The following is a 23,514-nucleotide window of genomic DNA, read 5'->3' on the forward strand; positions in this document are numbered from 1 at the left end:
AATGTCAATAAAGTTCTTATAAATTAAGTTGGTAATTCCTTGAAGAAAAGACTGTTATCCAACGTGAATGCTTGAATGTTTAAATGTAATAAATGCCATCAATAGAAAATTTTACGACGTTTGAAAATAAATATTACGTTTATATACACAAAACACAGAGTATCACAAGGTTAAATTTACACTCAGAAAAGAACTTAATAAATAATGCAAAGAGTTGTGATTATCGTCACTATGATAAAGAATGGTAACCAAGTCTTGATGAATCCTAAACATCTAAAAAAAATCATTTAAAATTATGACTGCTATTGATATACTTGAAATACAAAAAAATATAAGAACCTTACCCAACATATTTCCCATGAACAAGCATAAGAAATGCAAGCTTTACCATATTCCAGCTGGTTGAATTATTATAATGCATAAAATTTAAAGCTGTAGCTACATGTGAATGGCAATTGTCACAGCATAAGTTATGCTAAAAGTTCAGGAAATCAATTCAAGTTGGAATCAATATAGTTCAATAAAATATTTCAAGTTATACCATTCTAGTTTTATATATTTCACTAGCTTCTGCAACAGCACTGTCCCATCCAATTATTCCATCTCTAGCTTTAGAATAATCTAACTGCCAATATTTTGTTGGCTGTCCAAAAGCCATCTGATCCTCGGAGACATGATAAGGTCCAGCAAAATCTCTGATGATACCTAATGAAGTAGCTATGCCCATATGACCAATGAATGGGAAGAACCATCTAGAAGATAAATTTTTCAATGTAGCTATAAAATTTAATAAATCAAGAATTATTGAATTTCTTACGTGAGAAAAGGTATTGGAGTCCAAACAATACAACATGGAAATCTTTTTCTAGCTGGATCAATCATCATATCATTAAAAAATGAACTACTCGAACCAAATGATTTTTGTTCTACAGAGTTATTGCTTTTCATTTTCCTCATTTAACCTAAAACTTGTTTACTCACAACCATGTTTTAAATTTATAATTAAACAGAATTATAAATGATTTTAATTAGAATTTATTTGAAAACAATGTTGTTATTGTACTGCTGTCATTGCTCTTCATGACATATTGTGTCGACAATGTAGGTATTAATTTATATTTACAAATATTTTACTCCATGTCGGTATAAAAGAGTCTAGGATGCGCGAAAATGGAGTATTATTCGAATTACAAAAAAAAATATTAATTCAAATGATAAAAGATTTTCTATCTACGCATCTAGTTAATGACGATAATCAAAACAAATCGAATGGTTTTTCGACTCTCGCATCATTAATTTTAGTTTTTTTAAAAAGATATTTTTATGAAAAATTATGTAAGCAGTTAACAATAAATTGTTTACCACTTTTAACAATTGAACATTTGCAAAAAAAGTCACTATGTATTACATTTAATTATAATTAGTATTTAGAAAATAAAACTGACAATTCTCTTTTAACATTTGGATATTTTTAAAATCTTCGAAACATCAGCTTGTCTGCTGGTACAATTAGCATACTATCATGTAAATCAGTGTCAAACATTTAAATAAAAATTATTTTTTAAAGGAAAAATATTAAATAAAATTCAATAATTAATATTCCAAAAATTTGATGATAAAATACAATAAAAATGTATTTCCTTGTCATTTTGTTTGACCTTCTAAGTACTCAATAATTGTTGAATATATGCAAAAGCAAAACCTACATAAGCTCAAGATACCATAGTAATGCCTCCAAAGTCTGTAATAAGAAAGATACATTACGTGGTCATCACCTAACGAAATTAAACTGGCACATCGGGTTTCCCGATTGCACAGACGGTTCACCTTTTCAAATGAACCTGTTTATTTTACATTATGGTAAGTTTTTGACCTCTGTTTTTAGCTAATCATTTACTTAAATATGCTAATTAAACATACATTAAAAATTTCCAATAGGTATCACATTTAAATAGCCAAATTTTAGTTTATTTATTATATGGTTTACTCTGGTCTGTGCATTGTAATATCATCATAAGAAACGAAGACATCTGTGGTGTGCACAATGGTCGTCGATTATATCTGGAACTGGGAGAAAAGGGTACTTTGTATGCAAAGAACGTGTCATTCATCAAGAATTCACCAAGACAACAGAATTCACGACTGTACATGACTAATAGTTCTCACGATCAGTGTAGCTTGGAGCTCGTGACCTGTCCGTCCTGTGCTATCACCGTGACGTTCAAGAACCTGGCCTTGCCTCATTCATGCGGTGACAGTGGTATGATGATGGACAGTCCATGCAGGTGATATTCTCTAGCTTTGTGACATTTGTCAGCCAAAAAATGTGTAAAAATAACTAATATTAGCACTTGAGGAGTGCTCACTGAATAGCATAACTTCATGTTGATGTTTTAGATGTGATTATGTCTGGATCTCAGAACCACCTTATGAAGATATCTCTGGAACTCCTTACTGTGGCCTTTACAGTCCTATCACGTATCGATCAAGCACTCGAACTGTCTCTATTACATTGTTCTATAGCAAATCACATAAACATGCATTCACCCTTGAATACACTTCAGAAAGTAGGTCTTTAATATCAAAATTATTTGGAGAATTTGTTCTGATTGAATAGAACATTTATGTCTTTTTTATTTGATTTATAGGAAATAAGGTACATTTAAAAGGATGGGATTTGATGAATTCAAAAGGATTTAATAACACAGTTGGTGGAGTTCTTACTTCTCCTTTTTTCCCAGCAAGGTATCCAAGAGATCTAGGTGTTGAATATATCATCACGTGTCCTACAGAGGCACACTCTTGTCGCATTCGAGTACTATTTAGCGATTTTCAACTGGCAACAGTTTCTATCATTGAGGTACTTTACGAAAAAATCGTATTTTATTTGAATAAAAAATTTTAAATACAATTATTAAATTTTTAATTGATTTTTATTTTAGTTTTATGACTGGAATGGACAGCGATTGGATGTTAGCAGTGGTGCACGATTTCGTCCACCAATAATTGTTAGTTCTGGTCCTTCATTGTTGATCAGATTTTATGCTAATGGTGGTACTGGACTTGGATATAAAGCATTTTATTCCTACATCTTAGGAAATAAATATGATAAAACAATCCAACCAATCACAGATTGTGGTGGATACGTAGAAAATTTAGGTGGTACTATTACAATGATGGATATGGTAGTCCAAGGTTTAAAAACATATGACTGTGTTTGGCTTATTAGACCTCCAAAAAATTTTTTACATACAAATACCCACATGTACATTAAAGTTGTTACATTTTCTGATATGGGTAAGTATAATTTAAAGTATATACTTCATACATTTAATTATTGACTCATTCTAACGTCAACAGAACAAATAAAATAGGGATTAAGTAGACTGCTCATTGATCTTTGTTGTCATTAATTTATTCTCATGAGATTTTTTAATTAGGAGATATTTAGCAGGTAATACGGAACTGACTATAAGACAAGGACCAACATCTGCATTGTTGCCATTAGAAGTCATAAGACATCCAACAAATCAACTCCAACCGTTAAGATTGAGAGAACATGTAGCTCCAATCACTAGTGGGTTTCATGTTAGTCTTAGAGGTGTTTTTGGTGTCAATTCCAGGGTTGCAATTGCTTATGCTGCTTTTGGATATATGGGTATTTATATCACAATATATTTTTAATCAATATTCTTTATTGCTCAATTCATAATAATCATGTTTATTCAATGATTAACTTAAATTTTCAATAGATTGTTTCTCTGGATCGGATTTTCTTTGTCAAAACCATCGATGCATTCAAAGCCAATTGAATTGTGATGGATTTGATCACTGTGGTGATAATAGTGATGAACCAGCATCTTGTTTTAGAGGTATTGTATTCTTTCTTTTTTATGCTGATGCATTATTTAAATTCCTTGACATTTAATTGCTAAATAAAAACAACAATTAAAATTAACATATTTTTTTGTTATTATATAGATTGGGATATAGAACCTAGAAATGGCAAATGGCACGCAAACAAAGCCAATTATTATTTTCCAAAAATTGATCGATATCCAGACTTAAAAACTGCAACATTAGTATTTGTTGCAAGTAGTCTAGGTCTTATAATTCTCATTTCCGCCTTGATAGTTTTATTATATAGAATGGGAGCAAGATCACGGCAACAAAGAGAACTTCAATCTCGATTGCAGACGATCAGTGAATTGTTAGGTACGTTATACAAGTAGCATTGCAGGACAGGGTCCTAGTAGTTGAAATTCATTTCACCCTCAGATCGGACAGTCTTCGATATTGCAGATGGTGGAAGAATTGATGAAATAACTGTTCATGATGAACCACCTGTTTATGAAGCTCCTCCAGGCTATGATGAAGTAATAAAAATTGGATTTGAGAATGAAGGGTTTCGAAAAAAAAAGAAACGTGCTCCTAGACAAGAACTAGGACATCATAGTTCTTCCAATCAAAGATCGTAAATTTTGATGATTAATGATATGAATATATTAAAACCTAAATAATAAGCATGACTTAATAAAAATTTTAATTTTTGTTGATAGTCTAGACTTAGGTACAACTTCACAACCAAGGGTCGATTCTATCGATATAAACAGAAATCATGAGAACAATTCTGTTGTAATACCAACTAGTGACTCTAATTCAGTTATTCCTCAAAGCCCACCTCCACCTTACATAACACCTTCTGAAAGTGTTCTTGAAAATTTTGGAGTTCTTCCATTATGTCGACATAATGTTACCCGTATGTATTGTATTTATTAGACCCATTGTATTTATATATTTTTTTTTATCTTTATCTCGTTATGTCATGAAAAATTGTTTTAGGTACATCGGTACCAGTAAGTGCTAGAGGTGAAAGAGTTAGACGAGCTTGGCGGCAAAATAGTGAACATCGACGTTCTTTCCCTTGTTCGGATGAATCCAATATCATCTATTTGAATGCATCTGTTGATTTTGAAACTATTAGTTCATATCTTCGGCATTACACTTCAAGGCCAAGTACATCTAGTGATACTTTTGAAGCAAATATTAAAATTTTGCAAGACCCAGACAGTAGTATGAGGCAAAGATTTATTGAAAACTTGAGAAGTGAAGAATCTACAGAGTCTTCAAGAAGTAGTGACCAACAAGATCAACAAGAAGCCCATCATATTAATTGCACTTGTGAAGGAGCTTGTGGGTGTGCTAATGAAATACAAGAGCCAGAAGTTAAATCTGAAGAATACTGTCCTAAACAAACGATTCTTAAATTATTTAAATCAAGTAAACCTAACTTGCAAAATTTTAACTATACAACTTTATCAACAACTCCTTCAATAAAAATTTTGCCATCAGATGAGTTGGCAGAACCTAGAACAATTTCAGCTTGCTCTGGTGAAGCGCATTATTCTCGTAAGACCTCTCTAAGTACTTGCTGTACTCCTGATGTATTTGAAATTATGTCGATAGCATCAGCAACTCATGCAACCTCTGATAATGTCAGTGATTCGTCGAATTCGCCAATATTTTCTCCTATACACGATGCGAGAAGTGCAATTGATATTTTCCGAGATGGAAATGTTAGAAGTCGTCAGCGATTAAGGAAATATATCAGTTATGATGCAGAAAACTTTTATGAGAGTCTCAAGAATATAGATAATTTCATAGCTAGACGAAATATTCAGCATAATCGATCAAAAAGTATGTCAGCTACTGCGTCACTTTTTGGAACACCTACATTCTCAAGACGTAGATATCATGGGAAAAATCAAGCTGGATTATTCGATTGTGTGCGTGGTTGGAAATCTAATGATGATACTCTTTCAAGTTGAGTTTCATTAATTATCATAAACTGTTCTAGTCAGTTTTCTCCTTTTTTTTCAAATTTATTGAAGTTCTTTCAAAGATACTTCCAACTTTGTACGATGAGAAATTAGCAAAAATTTCTTTTTTGATTTGAGTTTTGAAACTTCTCAGCAATAAAATGTTTGAATCCAGCAGTTATATTGTATCCGTTAGATAACATGTCAAAACCTGTTTTGTTAAGAAAAGATAGCTCGCGTTCTTGCAGTGAATTTGGTAAATTAAGATATACGAAACACAATAAATTTAACGTCGCAACACATAATCTTCAATGTTATCTTCAAGCGAATAGAGACGTGTTTCGTACAAGATTATTTACAAATTCTAAGAGCTGAAAGAAGAATAATTACAATAAACCTTTACATCAGATTAATTTATGAACGAAAGCTCTTACAATTTTTGCGAAGAATTTATTTATCACTTGAGATGGATGAATTTTATTTTCTTTTAATCAATGAAACCAATTTAATTTACAATTTCATTCATCTGAAATCAAAAATGCAACTTGTAAGTGATTTATTGATCGTTCTTGTTAAACTGTACTAAAATAAATAAATTGGAAATACAAAATTAAATTATGCCTATTAATAATTTCAATTCGACATTTTAGACTTGGTAATGTTCTCAACATAAATTCCATTTCATTAACATCGTATGCTAATTTAACAAGGTGTGCTCCAAGGGTTCAAAAAATCCTTCAACTTCATTTTCTTGGAATTGATATCATTATAATTAAATCAATTTATAACTAAGTTTTCAGAAAATTTATGCATGCAGCATCATTATAATCACGGAAGTAAAAATCTCGTTTGAAATTTGCAACTATTGTTGAATTATATAATTACCTTTTCAACATACTTCGTTAATCATCACAAGAGTTTATGTATTCATAAACCATCTATTAACCAATTGCAATTCTACACTTCAATAATTTAAATGGAAGAAATGCAATTTATTTACATGCATTTCTTGATGATGATTCAAAAAATTATGTCTACTTAACATAATTAATTATAGCTGATTACTAATTTAAAAAATTGCGATGAAAAACGAAAGAATAATTTTTATCTTTACAAAGCTAATAGAAATAAAAACTTTTACAGGATCAGACTTAACCTCCAATTGTTATGACAACAATGTTTTTTGTTGCATGCACAATTTGTATAAAGCAATTCAGAACAAGGTATTCACCTTCATTTATTATTTATGATAAATAGTAAACATGGAACAAAGAAAATATGACTCCGTATTGTGTTACACAATAATTTTTAATAGTTAAAAACTATTCTCATAAAAATAATTTAAAACATTATTGATATTTGTGAACACAATATGGGCTACTGTGCAAAGCTTTTGCATTGAGAGGTTTGTCTAGTAATCAGTACTGTAGTCACACGAATTATTAATTTTTATAAATTTATTTATATCAATTTGATTTCCGGTAGCCATGTGAACAGATGTGATTGCAAGAAAGCAGAGTGTTTAACCAATTCAAAATAGTTTTGAAATTGAATAGTTATTGTGCAGCATAGATGGAAATTCATTTTTCATGATAACTATTTCATGGATTAAATTTTAAGTGAAGAATTTGTATCTTTGCTTTTAAAATAATCCATTAGTGTGAGAAAATATTTAGATTGGAAAATAAACAATTATGATTAGAATAATATTTACGATGCCACAAGTTCTCTATTCGTGTTTAATATATATTATGTTATATGATAATTAACATATTTGATGATAATAATTCTACGTCCTACACATTTATTCGTCATGAATTATTGCTTTACTTGTAGATTTTTTTTTACTCTTCAAATCTTTTCATTTGGTTAGAAAGTATCTTTCGTGATTTATTAAGGTATGAAATCGAATCATTTCTTTTTTTTCAATTATGTATTGAATTAAATAATTAATCTCAAAGAAATCATGGTATTAACTTAGATGTACCAGCATTTAGTAGATAAGAAATTATAGTTCTTCATTATTTTAGTAATTTATAATACAAAATTTAAAAAAGATTATGAATTGTTTTGTTATTTAACCAAGTAAACATGAAATTATTAAAATTGTTTTTAACTTAAGTAAATGAAAAATTACCATAATGAACAAATACCCAATCTATTATAAATAGTTTGAAGAATAATTGTCTTTCTATTTAAATTTTATAATATAATAAAAAATTTTTTATAAGCTGAAGGATAAACTTAATGATAATTCTGTCAATAATAAGTTGAAATGAATTTTTTGTAAATAATTTATTCTATGCTATGCATAATAAGTGTCAGATTTTAAAGGAAAAGGTTTCGATGCCAACACGCGTAATGCACAAGAGTGATGCTATACTAAATGATTGACAAGTAAATTATGGTTTTTCATTAAATAATATGCAATTACACGAACGCGAATGTTTGGATTGATAGCCAATAATTATGACCATCAGAGTAGCTATCAGTTTTGTAAACATCTAGACTTTTTTCATTTTTAAATTAAGTTAATTTTCCAAATGCTGAAATTTTATTAATAAGCAATATTATTACTATTCCATAATAATTGTGTTAATTATCTTTGTCACTTTAAAAAGACCTAGAGTTGCAACAGAAAAAATATATATGACCATGATGATATTCATAACTGATCCAAGATCATGACATCTAATAATAAAAATCATGATGACAATGTAGGCATTGAAAACTAATTATTCTTTCATTGAAATTGGCATTGCTTAAGATAATTGTGCTGATACGAAAAATAAAGTACATCATGAAAAATGATTATAAAATAAATCTTGATTAATTTAACATCCCTGGATTTAATAAATTTATGAATCTTCGATCATAATATCCAAGATCTTGATAGTATTTCATCATAGTTCTGAGGATATAGTCCTTCAAAGTTACAGAAGATGAAGTGACTTAATATTAATTGCAGAATAAGACGTCTTTATACATTACATGATAATTTAATAATAGATGAGTAATGCAAGTTCAAAAATAAAGATAGCATAACAGAAAAACTGAACTTTACGTAAAATACAAGTGACATTAAAAACAGCTTATTCTGACTTGATTTGAATTAAGTATGATGTAATCCTATAAATAAACCAGGCGATTTGGACGCCAAAGGTTGCTACATGTATAAAAGTAATGTGAAATTCTCAGCCCATCCGAAGATTGTGTAATATGGCATCTCGATCACGCAAATTTTATTTAAAAATTCTCCAGTGATGATAATAAAAGTTGAAAAATGTTTCCACCTCGAAGCCTATATTTATATTTAAACATTTAAACAAACAAGCTATTATTTAATTATGTGTAAACTGAGAAATTTTCTTGCACTTCACCGTTTATTTGAATAATTATTTTTTTTTGTAAAATAAAACATGAAATTCTGTTGAAAACAACACGAGTAGAGATTCTGCTAACCTTCTCAACTTATGAGATCCTGAGGCAGAGAACTAATAATTAGATGAGATGGAGATGAAGACTGTTCAGTGCTACGCATGAAGTACATTATTTTATAGCTTTGATAAGAATCGAAAAGATCGTGCCGATCAATTGATGGTTGTTAAAAGGATTTTGCAAACATCTGCCCTGACTATTTTCGTAATTGGCTAGATGAGTATGGGAATAAAAGTTTACTGGAGATGGTTTGATTATAATCAATTGCGAAAATATATAGTCGTGTTTTTTTTTCTTTATAAAATGCTAATATCCTATTATTTAGTGCTTTAAAAATACATAAATCATAATTTATAAGTCAAATTATCTTAAAAGAAATTTTTTAAATTAAAAACTAAACTTATTAGAATTTATAACCATTTTTATGACTTTTAGGAAAATTGTGTGAAAAGCTAACAATAATGCTGAATACAAAACACCTGAGAAATTTAAATGTATAAATTATTTACAATTAACATGGAAAAAGTATTCTATTACTGTAACAGAATGAAATTTTATGAATGAAAATATTTTTCTTTTTTTTCAACAAGTAAAGAAACTTACTAACAATAATTAATATATTTATTTTATTCAATATTTATATTTATATTTAATTCTTTATTATAAAGATCGTCTTAAGTTTCATTTTATGATCGAGAGATACATTATTTATTAGTAGCACAACATATATTTATTTTACTGTATAATAAAAATTATTTATTGATTATAAATGAATGAATTAATTATAAATTTATTATTAATTTTCATGACTTTTGTTGTTTATTGATAACGGTTGATTCCAATAATTGTCATGTTATTGAATTAAATAAAATAATTTAATACTCCAAAATGATATTCACTTACAATTGCAACAATTAATGACCGTATAACGTCAATATCCATTAATTCATTTTCAAAGAGCATGTTGGTGACTGTAATACAGCATCGAAAATATAATCCATAAATTAAACCCAGCATGAAGTAAGAGTTAATACGTATTACTTGCATTAAATATATAAGTAACACCCATGGATAAATTCACATGTTTTTTTTATCAAATATTCCGCAGGGATGGTCACATAAAGCAACCGAATCAGAAAGAAAGTCAATCAATAGTGGTATAATCTTATATAAACAGAAGAAGCCGCTGAAGAAGATTAAAATTGGAAAGTGTAAGAAAAAAGTGATAGGATAAGCCCTTCACTTGTAACATTATCTCTTGAGCATTTATCAGTGTCTTGTCATTACTGCTTAAAACGAATGAAAGTTTGTTGAAATAATTTACTAAAGTTACATTTGGGCTTTAATACGATATTTATCTTGGTCTTTGAATTTACTCCAACCTACTTCCTGCTCATCAAATGATAATATTTTTTTTTACATCAAGGAATGATGATTATTTTTATAACGACAACTTTAGAAGATAAAATGGCAAATGAATAAAAAAATTAATTAATCAATTAGGCAAATTTAAGTCTATTTTGGTGATTATGTAACAAAGAAGGTCTTGGTGACAGGAGAATATTTTAATGTCGACAGCTCCTGAAAACTGCTCTTGAAATATTACACGTGTATCAGTGTGAAATCATGTAGGAAATGACCTTTCTATGAATTAAAAAATTTTTTTTACAACCTTGAAACTCCATTAAATAACAGGATCATAATTTAAAGCATAATCCAAATTTAGCATTAATTGTCTTAAAGAGAAAAAAAATTTCTTTCGAATAATTTCTCTTGGTTTTTAGATATTTACTTAAGACATTCTGAAATAGAATTCATTCATATTCAAAAAAAAATAAATGATGAGAATAATGTATGATTAACAAAATAATTAATGAAAATTTTAAAAAATGAAGCTCATCATTAGAAGTTACAAATTCTTCAACAAGTTTCTAATTTCACGCCTTTAAACCTAGCCTAGTCGCGAAAGATATTATGTGCAAATCGAGTTCAACATGCAGATCGAGGCTGGCATTGTCACATCCTGTCGATTTAGTAAGAAGAATTCTATAACGATGTTGTAACATCTAATGTATTGGCTGAAAAAATCTTTTTCTCTGTAATGTCTAAACTTTCTCACTCTTTCATTGTAATTTCTATTATCTAACTTGAATAAATTCGTCGAGATAGTAATAAATTTTTTCTTTCTACATGTACATATACTTTTTAATAACTTTTTTCGGTAAAGTTCTAAAGAATGTCATAGGTCTTTCATAAAATTTTTGAAAGTAGAGAAAAGAAGAGTTGTATTAAAGGATAGGAGATGCATACAAACTGTCGTAATATTAAGAAAATTATGCATAAGAAGGCGTCGACTCTCTATGGAACTTTCGTTTTTTTGAGTGTTAATGGTTGCTACAATAATGATGCTGCTTATGTCATTATCATTCTTAGCTTAATCAATTATTGTTACCAATTTATATGTAATGAAAGCTGAGCTAAAACAGAAAAGAAAAATGATGAAAATATATTTGCTAATTAAATAAATGAATTTGTTTAATTTATTTATTAATTTGGCATAAAGAGTTAGCTAGTAACTTCTTGATAATTATAAATGCACAAGAATTGCAGTTAATGGATACTTGCAATAATTTATTACATGTTGGTAAGAACTAATAAGAAGCAAACTTATCAGATTAATGAATTATACAATTTTACTCTATTATTTGCAATTAGCTATTCATAATTAGAAAGATTTTTTTAGATAAAAAAAATAATGAGTTTCATAGGAGGCGATGATGATGAGAGAATAACACAAATTTTAAATTAGAAATTGTTTGATAAAGATGGTAAGCTTAGTGCAAATAGAATTGTTTTGAATATTTCATTAAAATAAGGTAGAAAGAAAGTTAAAAATAAAAAATAGTCTTTTATGTATGGAGAAGTTCTTTGAATTTTAGGATTGATTTAATAGAAAATAAGAAATGATATCCCTTCAATTAAATTTCTCTTTTTCACCTAGAAGAGAGTGCAGTAACATTTAAAAATAATTATTATAAATAGTTCTATTAATCAAGAATATTATCCATTCATGAAACATTATGGTGTCAATAAGTATAGTATTCAAGAAATCAGGCAAAAGATGATGTTGAATAAAAATTAATATTTAAAATGCTTACTATTACGTAACATCATCATCATCTAGAGGATTCTAAAGGTTATGGTAATATAAATTTCGGTAAAGCTCCCACTCTTGTATTTTTTCGATCTTTTTTTTGTGGCTATAGAGATGAAATCTAAGAGGTGGGGCCGATGGTCCAGTATAAATATTCCGAAGATTCAACTATGAATCAAACAATTTTTCAGACGTACTTCAACTTGTTTAGTTGACTAGTCGCTTCATCCGTAAAAATGAAAACCATTGTGAGTTATATATTTTTGTTGGATTTTATCTTATTGATTTTATATTGAAAAAAGTGCTTTATTATCAAAACGAAAAAAAATACTTATCTTTATAGATCATTTGTTTGGGTGTTATCGCCGCCGTTTCTGCTCAATTCCATCCGGAACAGCAACCTGTTGCCATTCTACGTCAGTCATCAGATGTATCGCCAGATGGTTCTTATCAATACAGTTACGAAACTGAGAATGGAATCCAAGTTGCAGAAAATGGACAACCTGGACCATTGAATGAAGAAGGTGCACCTGCTGTTGTTGCTCAAGGACAATACTCTTACACTGGTGATGATGGACAAGTATACTCTGTCTCTTATGTCGCTGATGAAAATGGATTCCGTCCCCAAGGTGCTCATCTTCCTGTAGCTCCTCCAGTACCTGAAGCTATTGCTCGTGCTCTTGAGTACATCCGTTCACATCCCTCTGTTGAACAATAATTTATCAGATTAAATGTCTAAATTATCTTCTATCTTTTGTAAAAACGTTTAGGAAAAAAAAATAAAATTTATTTTTAAAAAGTAGTCAATTTATTTTTATTTATTTATTGGGAATGAGGGGAAATTCCAACAAGTGTTTAAGAAAGTGTTGAAAAAAAAGAAATCGTAGTGGTGGTAAAATATGAATGATGGTCTTGGATTTCTAGTAAGCAAATTTATCTACATGGTGAACTTCGAAATATACTAAAATTATAAACGACTGATAATTTTCAAGGACATCAAGTTTTATCGAAAACTGGTAAACACCTTGATGATCCTTGGCACATATATCATTCTATTTAGGTGTTGATCATTTTAACTAAATATCTATATCATCTTTTCATTCTTTATAATTTCAAAAAAGTTAACTATTTATTCCTTAAAACCAGTTTAAAAATAATTGATTAAATATTTAAATTATTTTTTAATTGGAAAAAAATAATACTTACTGATTTTGCATATTTATTTAATAAATGAAATACATCAAAACGAGTATTGCTCAACATTTTTATACCTTTGTTTGAAAAAGGTAAATATCATTTATTTTATAACTTTTTAATTCAATTATATAAATTTATTTTCACACAAATGAATGAAAATGATGATACTCAATAGTGTTTATTGATTTTCCGTGGGTATCAAATAAAACATAATTGCAAACAATTCAGCCTACAGACGTTTTTTCTAAAAGAAACAATGAGGATCTTATGAATTCTTAATGTCTTACACATGTCATTCCACACATATTTAGAGTCAATTGGTATGGGAAATTTCTACTTTCAACTCGTACAGAAATATTGTACTAGATTCCAGTTTGTTCCGCCTACAGGACTTGGATGATTAGAACATGAAGATGTATCTCCTGTGTATTTACACATCAGGATACACTCATCATTAATCAATTTATGCGTAAAGCTGAATTAAGTAAATAACTTTTTATTATTTCCTGAAAAAAAAATTCTTTCTCCATAAATTTCAATAATGACACATGATTTGAGATAAATACGAAGTTGATACTTATTTTTTCTTTTACTTCATTATCTAATATTATTCAAATACTTGGAGCCAAAAACATCAATGATTATGTAAAAATGAAATCAGGATTATTCTAAAGCTTTCCAAATTTCTAATTTTCTATTTATTTACTTAACTTAGTTTTTTTTTAATTAAATTAAATTATTTTGTTTTTTACTTGCATTTCAATCAATTTATTTAATAGTAAAGTATTTATCGAATCATTCAATAAATATGCATTGTTAATAAGACAATATGATTGATAAATTAACAAGAACAAATAAAACGAAAAATTGATCAACAATGAACTTTAAACAAGCTATTACATCTTCTGTCGAATGCCACATTAAAGTATCTTTCTCAGCAAAGTCATTTCATTTGTTATCCAGTTTGAACTAAAGAAGTCGATTTATTATAAAGAATAGATTCAGTAAAGGATCATTGATAATTCTATTTTTCTTATAATTATAGTTTTCATTTTAATGGCATACAAGGGAGGGTAACGTTCGTCTATTGAGTAATATGAACATTGCTAGGAGGTTACTCTTAGCCGTTATTATGCCTTTTACACTTACCCCGCCTCATCATCGTTCTCATCATAATCTTCCACATGCAAGGAGTACATGCCCAGAAAGAAAAGAAAACAAATTTTAATGTCAAGACATCTTTTGTTGATTCAACATAGTATTGTAATATCTTTGTGTTCAAAGTTTGCATGGTCCGGCCCCTATTTGCAATAGGGCTAACAAGACATAGAATTTGATTGAGGCAATCTTGGATAAAAATTAGGTCGAATTCCATGAACCGTGAGTCTTGGTCGCTATTTGCTTAAGACCGGATGTATGGATTAGGAGCCGAAACAGAGATCCAAGTCGCATCTTTGGAGTAGAAGTTTCACTATCCTGAAATTCACAAAACAAAAAATTAGTCTGCTTTATATATCCCGGAAGCTTGAGCTAATGTTTTGTTTCAACAGTTGAATCGGACTTGATACCAAGCACAATTGTACAATTCGAGGCTTATAGTAAACTTTCCCTACCTCAACGTCTCTTAGGAAAGACAATGGTTGTGTGATTATATCTTAAGTGTGTATACGTAGCGTCATTAACATCATCTATAAATAGCAGTATCCTTCATAAAAAAAAACAATTTGTAAATAATAATAATTATCAGTACCATGCATAAATAATACTCAAAAAATTATAACACCTCGTTAACAAAAGGTCACGTCAATAAGTTCATTAAGGAAAGTTTATTTACGATCAGAAAAGCGTACATCCTTTTCCATGTATTTAATAACGATATTAAAGTTATCAGATTTATAATTATTAAAATACTTTTTGACATTATTATTACTCAAGCATTATTGTTCGACTGTGATGTAGTAATAAGGAACAAAGATATTGGATTCCTCTTAGTGTATGTAATTAATGAAAAGAACACGCCCTTTGATTAACCATAATCGATTCAAATCTATTCTAGATGAATTGTAACCTACAATTGTGATGATGATGAAGGGGTCAAATGGAGGAAAACCCTTGGAACGTTAATAAAGTTGAATTGGATATTTTATGCAGGCTTCATAAAGTCTCGGTACCACCTACCGACCTGCTTACGTCCACATGTCCTTACTGTGTGTACACCCCACTTTGAATTACGTGCTAAAGTCCGACCTTCCACACATCCCCACCTAATAACGTAATCGAACCACCAAGAAAGAAGATGCTGTCTGTACCCTGATCGGTATAAATTCCCTGCAAGAACCCAGCACGAGGGTACTTGATTCACGGTAGCTACAGTTTTGTATTGTCTAACGTTAGTTTTTGGTACGAAAGTCCAAATTTTATTTTTCTGGAAACTACAGTTATCAACAGATTTTTTCAGCATGCGGATTCTTGTGAGTGAATTTTTTCTGGGATTTTATTTAACTTTGGCTTTAATTATTTCTTGAACTTGAATTGTTAGTCATTTACCTGAAATCAAAATTAAAATCATCATTAAATTTTGTCATTGAATGAAAATAAAAGTTGGTAAATTAAAAATGATGATGTTGACTTAATTTTTTTTAATATTATTGAAATAGTTTAGTCATAATTGCAAGAGTTATTTTTGCTATTAAAAAAAGTCCATCATGTGAAGGTTTTTAGTTTTATTTAGTTATAAAATATTATATAGTTTATTTAGATTAGAATGCGAATAAATTAAAATTTTATTTACTATGCAGATAGCAATGTTGAGCTTGGCGACCCTAGCTCACACACAGTTCAAGTATCCCCAATACAGCCCAGATTATTACGGTCGACGTTGGGCAATTTTACGGCAGAGTCATAATCAAGACATTGATGGTACTTATGCGTACAGGTAATTAGATAAATCATTCTAATAAAAAGAAGTTTCTTACCCTTATTCAATTGATTAACAACACCAATCATGCACCAATCAGTTCATCCACTAAATTTTCACCAAAAAAACCCCACTAACTTATTTTGGAACACTATTAATTATTAATTTTGGAGTGAATAATTATTAAACAAAAACTTTTAAATATATTGAAAAAAAAGGTGTTTGATGAATCAAATAGGTTGATTGTCCACTGATTTATCAACAATTGATTGTATTAGATCTATTGTCTACAACATCACGACATTTGACAACAACTAAAATCTCTTAATTACTGAGAAAAACAAATAATTTAACTATTTAAATAAATTATCCATCAATTAAATGACTATTTGCTACCGCCAAGAGTACACAACATGAGTCAAGTCAATTTGTCTTGTAGGTTGTAAGGTGTGAAACTCGTGTCGGAGTACAATCTGAGTCTCGCGACTCTTGTTGGAAAGTGATGAATGAAGTGTCATTCTTACATAGACAAAGTATAGTCTTCCTAGGATGATTAATGGGCTATTGAATATATCTTAACATTGCAACATTATAGTTTTTTCTTTATAAAATATTTTTTCATAATTCAGCTTATTATTTTATTATTATTATGGGAAAATATTTTCTTTCATCACCAACCCATTATATTTTTATGAATCAAATAACAATCAGGATGTTTATATTACAATCATTCAGTTATTATAAAATATTTGATATTGAGGATATTGATGGTCGTAACAAAGTAAAATAATAAAAAAAAAATAGTGAATTGTGGAAACTAGGATTAACATCAAGCGTAAAATAATTAACACTGATGTTAATCATCACCTGAAGCGTTAGCATATTATATTACATAATGTAATCAGTAGAGTTATATACGTAAACACGAAATTATACACTGAGAAAAATAATTAATTTCTACAAAAATTTTTTTTTACCTATGAATATTCATTCTGAACAAGTTTGTATTATCTATGACATGATAAAATTTAATTTGCAGAATATTTATTTACTCCAAAAATATTTCGCATCAATCTATCGTTATTGCTTATTAAAATTCCTTTTTTTTTTTAATATTTCTACTCTTATTGCTCTCCAGGATATTTCCATTGTATTATTTTCTAAAAAAGCTAGTAAATTAGACAATTAGAATTGATTTAATTGGATTTTTAAATTATACATCTAGATAAGGAATTGATTGCTATTAAAGATACGTCTTTCTGTGAGTTTTATTAATTGGTGGGAACTTGAAACGATTCTTGGTATTTTAAATAAAAAATAACTTGGTTCCGTTTCTAAAAAATTTTTCATAAAATGTTTGTAGCAACCAATTTCTTATAACCAATCATATTAAGATGAATCTTATCACAGTAAATTATTATTATTTATTTAATTGTTAATTTACTTACTATTTAATGTGAAATCATTGTTAAATAGTAATCCATTCATTTATTTAGTTACGATACGGAGAACGGGATTTCGGTAGCAGAGCAAGGTGCTCCAAAAAATCTTGGTCTAGGAGGTCAAGCAGAAGTAGTAAGAGGTCAATACAGCTACACCGCACCTGATGGTACACCGATCTTGGTATCTTACACAGCGGATGAGAATGGATTTCAGGCGACTGGTGCTCACCTTCCTACACCACCACCAATACCAGTAGAAATCCAACGGGCCTTGGCTCATAATGCAGCACATCCTGAAGAAGAGGAACCATATAATAAAAGATACTATGGCGTAGCCAAGTAAACAATAAAAAATCGCATTCTCTGACGTCAACATATTGCCTTTGTAAACCTAGACTAAAAGAAATTTACAATCAAACTTTGGTCCTGTTAATAATTTATTACCAGGAAAACAGTCAATTCTAAGAATAATTAAGATTCAAACCCGGAATAGGAAGAGTACGAATTAAATACAACTCAAGAAATTACCTTTTCTCATGTGGATAAATGGACAATTATCAATTGGGCACTCAAATATAAACTAGAATTTTCATACTCTATTCTTAAAACAATTTTTCTCGTTTATATCTGAGTGCTTGTTGTCTATTAATGGCTATATCCAGCCGTGAATGAAAATTGGATTGATTCGTAATCTTGATGTTTGATTTCTCCGTATCGCTTTCATATCGAAACTATAACCTAAAAAGACCACTTGCTATATCGATGTATCGATAATCTGATGTAATCGCCGTCATATAAGATTGGTTTTTGTTTTGATTACTACTGCATAATATTCCATGTACCACCTTATTTCGAAAAAATGCCAGTTTAATTCTACTTACATTGTTTAATAAGTACTTGCATAGAATGAACAAAAAAAATGCTAATATTGTGGTACATATTATCATGAAACATACTAGCAAGCAACAATAAAAAATGGTTTATTCTAACAAATGTTGTAAATTTGATTTCATTACATCATTTAAATTATTCATACTTTTATACATCCTAAAAGCTATTAATGGTAAATCAATCTGTTCATTATAAATATTACATATCTATGTTAAATAATTAGAATGGTATAATACATGAGAGGAATAAAGATTTAGCAGTGCGTATGTCATTTGTAATGAAGGTGAATATTTATTGATACTAAAGATGCGGCATTACTTATATTCGAACGGTCATCGGTGAAGTTTATGATGTACTTTCACTATATTACCTTTAATGTAATATTGCGATCATCATTAGCTGTTATAATCTTTAATGATATTTAAAATACTCAAAAACTAATTTTAATCATAATAAATTTGTTTATTCTTTCAATTAAAGTCAACGGCCATCATCAATCCATTTTTAATTATTTTTTATTGACAATATTTCGATTTTGGTTAATATTAAAAAAAAAAAACTGTTGAAGATTAAATAAAAGATTTATGATGTCTGCTATTTTTGTTCCATCTCTTACATCTAGCTTTTATAAAAATGTCAATATTATTGTCACAAATATTTTTATTTTTTAGATCAAACAACTAATTTGGTGAAATTGTTTAAAAAAACACTTTAATATGTATCGTTTTTTCAAAAAAGTAAGTGAGATGAGGATTTTTATGTAATAGTAATAAATTACGTTATTATAATTAAATTTTTCTTAAAAAAAAATTGAAGTATATATAACACTTCAAAGCTAATTGTTTAATTTTTTTTTAGGAGCTATTGGCTTTTACATTGTCGGTGTGTCTGTTAAACATTCTAAAGAAATGACACGAATGATCAATTATTCGAAAGATTATCAGATTTGTTGAACAACTGCCAATAACAAATAAATTATACCTCTTACTCTTATAGTAGCTTGACAATAGAATAAAGAGAATTAAATTATAGTTATTGATAAAGATTATAGTTCACAAGATAATCATATAAACAAACGATGAACATATGAAACATCTATTAAAAAATATAGACATGTATGAGATGAAGTATTAAAAATGGATACAATTTATATCAAGAATTTCAAATGTTCTGAGATTTTAAATTTATGTGCAATTGTACATAGCACCTATTTTATTTTTACAAGTTGATTTAATAATTTAACAATAAATTAAGGAGTAATAATTAACTTTTTGATTAGTTAATTAATTTCAGTACTATATTACAAACTCCGCTGATAATAAATATACTTCTTATCATCAATAAAAATTAAATGTACTCCTGACATTTGCCAGGATATTTTTATTTAGATAAAGAACTTAAGCAGATGGAACAAAAGGTACGTTGCATTCCAACCTGATTCCGTAATCTGTGCTAGCAAAGAAATATCTTGACAGGACGAAGTATCTTATTGTAAATTAGACTGCATCATCTATCAACCACGCCTATTGTCTAACAATAAAAATACATTGTAACATAATGACCTAGATCCTCTGCTGAGTAATTTTATGACTATGACCTCTTCGAAGTATTTTAAATTGGAAAAAAATTATGGCGATGATTGCTTTTCATGGAGATTTGTTCGAGTGATAAAAAAGCAATTGGATCGGGTTGAAGATTTTAATTATGGATGAATTGATGAAATATCTAGATGAATATTTATGAACATCTTTCAGTGATATCTTTATTGGAGTATAATAAGAAGAATTGCAAAAGTGATATTGAAATTCGATTATTTGTTATTCATATTTAAACTTTAAAAAATAGAAAATTGTCTTAAAAGTCAGGAAATAATTCTGAGCAAGAAAAGTTTGTCAAGTTTCACTCACGAAATGTTTTGCTTGCTGAATTTTTGCAAGTGTCATTTTTTCGTGACGATAGACAGCGACTAGACAAATGTCAATCTTCATCTCTGGTAAGGTAAGATTACATTCTATCATCCTAACACTCATTATCTCACTCCATTCTCTTTTGACAAACGATCCTATTTAAGTTAAATTCCAATTCAAGTATCAACATATTTCAAACCTTATTATCATTCACTAGATTATTTTTATAATTTATAAAAACTTGTCTTTTAAAAAATTTGAACTTTAAAAAGCCATTGTTGGAATAGAATTTTTAATATAAAGTTCAATTTTATTTTTACTTTTCACTCCAAATGATATAGTATTTATTAATGAATTTCTTTCAAATGTGTGGTCATCATATTAGGATGAGCTGACTTACTTTTGATAATATAAATCATCATCCCACCATTTATTACTTTCATTTAGATTTAATCATTAAATAACTACGAGAAAGGCTGATCTTTAATTGCATTAAATTTTAATTCATCTTTCCCTCAGGTGTTCCTAGATATTTATGTTATAACAGAAGAAATGATACGAAAAGTGATTACTAAATTTTTGTTAGGTGGTATACATTTAAAAAATTTAATTAAAGAAGAGGATTTTATGATTTATAGATCTATCAGTTTTCATCACAGTGGCAATTAGTCCTGTTTGACTTGAGGAAAGGTAATATCGATGCAATAAGTTTATTATCAATCACATTTACACTCTTCTACAAGGCTGAAAGTACTCGTCGGTTGGTAATAAATGGACACCATCTGTATAGTACCTTTTTTTAAATTCAAAAGGATGCGCTCTTTCCCATTTATTGAAATCTTTTTATCCGTTGATTGTTATCGAGGAACTCCCAATGAATGCAAAAATATTCTTCATAATTTTTTTCATCAAGTCTCAATGGGTGTGGAGGGTTGGGCTGAATAGCAAAAAATGAATAATAGAATTAAAAATAAATTATCATAATAATGCAATACCAAGCTAATTTCTCAAGCATCAATAGAATAAATTCTTCTTCATCTATTTTATTTGCTGATAAAACATTATTTTCCTGTTATATTTTAATAAATATCTACTTCAAAACAAAATATCTATAATCACAAATTCGATTTTTAATAAATACAAAATATGTTGCAACTACATTAAAAAAAAAATTCTAAAAAATCCAAATCATTAATAATAAGTGAGACTTATTAATAATTAATAAATCCCATAAGTAATAAATAAAACTTGACAATCGTGAAAAAACATTCATTTATATCATTAAACTCTAATAAGATTTACATATCTAAAGATTATTTATTTAAGAATAAGAATAATGACTCATATTAGAGCTTTCAGAAAAAGCAGTAATCTTGATAATTCCAGTGTAGTTTGAAATAGATGGAAAAATGTTAGCAGGTTTAGTGGAGATGGAAAGGGTGTAGTAACTACTACACGACTGATCTTTACACAAGAAGAAGGTGGCCGCTGTATTACACTGACACCAGTGAAATTCATAACACCATAACCACCACTATTCTTATTACAACGTAACAAATGGGCGGGAATGGAAGGGAAAGATCAGTAATCTTCGTATAAATGCCGGCAGTGTTCGTCTTGAAGATGCATATTCTATCTGAACAACTTCAATTTAACATTGCAGATATGAAATTTTTAGTAAGTGACTCTAGTTCTGTGTTAAATAATCAAGAAATATTTTTTATTATTAAATAAAAAAAAAAGTAAGTCTGAATTGACAATTGTTTATTAAGTGAATATCATATTGTTATAGGTGATTAGCTTAGCGTTACTTAGTTACGCATCTGCCCAATTTGGTGGTGCATATCGGCCAAGACCTTTTCCTACAACCCCTCAGCCACAATTTCAACCTCAATATAGGTTTGTATTAAACTTCTAGAAAAGTGATCTCTTAAGAATGTTGATAAATAGTTGGATAAAAATGTAGATTGTTTATCAATAATATTTTAAAAACTACTGGTTTATCAGTAGTTTGAAAGATATCAAACAAAAATGACCTTTTATCATAATAATTTCATCATTTGTTTTCAAAGCACTGGTCCATTCATTGCTATTCGAAGTCAAAGTCGAGATTCTTATCCTGATGGATCTTATCAATACAGTTATGAAACAGATAATGGAATTTCCATGCAGGAAAATGGAAGTCCTAAAGGACCAGCTGGACCAGAGGGTCCATCAGAAGTAAATTTATTTATTAATTAAAAACTGTTTTAGTTTGTTGGTCATAGTCAACTGTCATTCAATTGGAATATTTTATTAATTGTAACAGGTTGTTCAGGGACGATTTTCATACACTGCTCCAGATGGTACTCCAATAGTACTGGAATACTATGCTGATGACACTGGATTCCATGCCACAGGTGCTCATATTCCAACTCCACCTCCAATTCCTGAAGCTATACAACGTGCAATTGCATCACTTCCACCTAGCAACGAAGGCCAGTATCGAGAAGAACAATACAACAACCGTCAATTCAACCAGAATCAACCTTATCGTCGATTTTAATTTTTTCATGTTGCAGAAACTAATTAATCTTGTACTTGTACATGTAATTGTCTATTATTTTCACCTTCAGTTATTTTTAATAATATATTAGCTGTGTTGACTGATGGAAATCTTTACAGAAATTAACTTTTAATATCAAAGTGATAGTTAATGTAAAGATTATATTTTTCAAATGGTCTCGTAAGAATATATTTTGCTGAATTT

At 28.8% G+C, this 23,514-nt stretch overlaps 5 protein-coding genes and 1 long non-coding RNA gene across 9 annotated transcripts; 4 read left to right on the forward strand and 2 right to left on the reverse strand.

Annotated features, from left to right (window-relative positions):
- Window positions 1-53: 53 nt before the first annotated feature.
- Window positions 54-1,106, reverse strand: LOC118073391 (transmembrane protein 222). The gene is made up of 4 exons (XM_035093877.1): window positions 818-1,106; window positions 542-752; window positions 345-475; window positions 54-273 (listed from the first exon to the last, which is right to left on the reverse strand). The coding sequence occupies exons 1-4, from the start codon at window positions 955-957 to the stop codon at window positions 195-197; spliced, it is 561 nt and encodes a 186-aa protein (XP_034949768.1). The 5' UTR covers window positions 958-1,106; the 3' UTR covers window positions 54-194.
- A 612-nt stretch (window positions 1,107-1,718) lies between these two features.
- Culd (CUB and LDLa domain) lies at window positions 1,719-6,412 on the forward strand. 4 transcript variants are annotated; one of them, XM_035093869.1, is made up of 11 exons: window positions 1,719-1,860; window positions 1,939-2,285; window positions 2,398-2,567; window positions 2,649-2,860; window positions 2,943-3,297; window positions 3,452-3,658; window positions 3,753-3,872; window positions 3,982-4,215; window positions 4,279-4,474; window positions 4,560-4,759; window positions 4,843-6,412. In XM_035093869.1, the coding sequence occupies exons 1-11, from the start codon at window positions 1,858-1,860 to the stop codon at window positions 5,826-5,828; spliced, it is 3,030 nt and encodes a 1,009-aa protein (XP_034949760.1). In that variant the 5' UTR covers window positions 1,719-1,857; the 3' UTR covers window positions 5,829-6,412. The 4 variants fall into 4 exon arrangements, with proteins under 4 accessions (XP_034949760.1, XP_034949762.1, XP_034949763.1 ...); XM_035093871.1 differs by having other exon boundaries at window positions 4,288-4,474; XM_035093872.1 differs by having other exon boundaries at window positions 4,303-4,474.
- A 6,122-nt stretch (window positions 6,413-12,534) lies between these two features.
- LOC118073351 (endocuticle structural glycoprotein SgAbd-4-like) lies at window positions 12,535-13,213 on the forward strand. The gene is made up of 2 exons (XM_035093811.1): window positions 12,535-12,659; window positions 12,755-13,213. The coding sequence occupies exons 1-2, from the start codon at window positions 12,648-12,650 to the stop codon at window positions 13,127-13,129; spliced, it is 387 nt and encodes a 128-aa protein (XP_034949702.1). The 5' UTR covers window positions 12,535-12,647; the 3' UTR covers window positions 13,130-13,213.
- Window positions 13,214-15,601: 2,388 nt separating this feature from the next.
- LOC118073353 (uncharacterized) lies at window positions 15,602-18,093 on the reverse strand. The gene is made up of 3 exons (XR_004691101.1): window positions 17,974-18,093; window positions 17,503-17,694; window positions 15,602-16,155 (listed from the first exon to the last, which is right to left on the reverse strand). It is a non-coding gene; the product is annotated as an uncharacterized lncRNA (long non-coding RNA).
- LOC118073352 (endocuticle structural glycoprotein SgAbd-1-like) lies at window positions 15,925-18,960 on the forward strand. The gene is made up of 3 exons (XM_035093812.1): window positions 15,925-16,079; window positions 16,407-16,543; window positions 18,022-18,960. Exons 1-3 carry the CDS (start codon window positions 16,068-16,070, stop codon window positions 18,308-18,310), a joined length of 438 nt encoding a protein of 145 aa, XP_034949703.1. The 5' UTR covers window positions 15,925-16,067; the 3' UTR covers window positions 18,311-18,960.
- A 3,328-nt stretch (window positions 18,961-22,288) lies between these two features.
- Window positions 22,289-23,330, forward strand: LOC118073224 (endocuticle structural glycoprotein SgAbd-2-like). Its single transcript, XM_035093597.1, has 4 exons — window positions 22,289-22,442; window positions 22,558-22,664; window positions 22,838-22,985; window positions 23,074-23,330. The coding sequence occupies exons 1-4, from the start codon at window positions 22,365-22,367 to the stop codon at window positions 23,308-23,310; spliced, it is 570 nt and encodes a 189-aa protein (XP_034949488.1). The 5' UTR covers window positions 22,289-22,364; the 3' UTR covers window positions 23,311-23,330.
- The last annotated feature ends 184 nt before the right edge of the window (window positions 23,331-23,514 follow it).

The sequence above is a fragment of the Chelonus insularis genome, unplaced genomic scaffold (genome assembly GCF_013357705.1).
Source record: "Chelonus insularis isolate UGA/USDA-ARS -01 unplaced genomic scaffold, ASM1335770v1 scaffold_277_pilon, whole genome shotgun sequence".
NCBI lineage: Eukaryota > Metazoa > Arthropoda > Insecta > Hymenoptera > Braconidae > Chelonus > Chelonus insularis.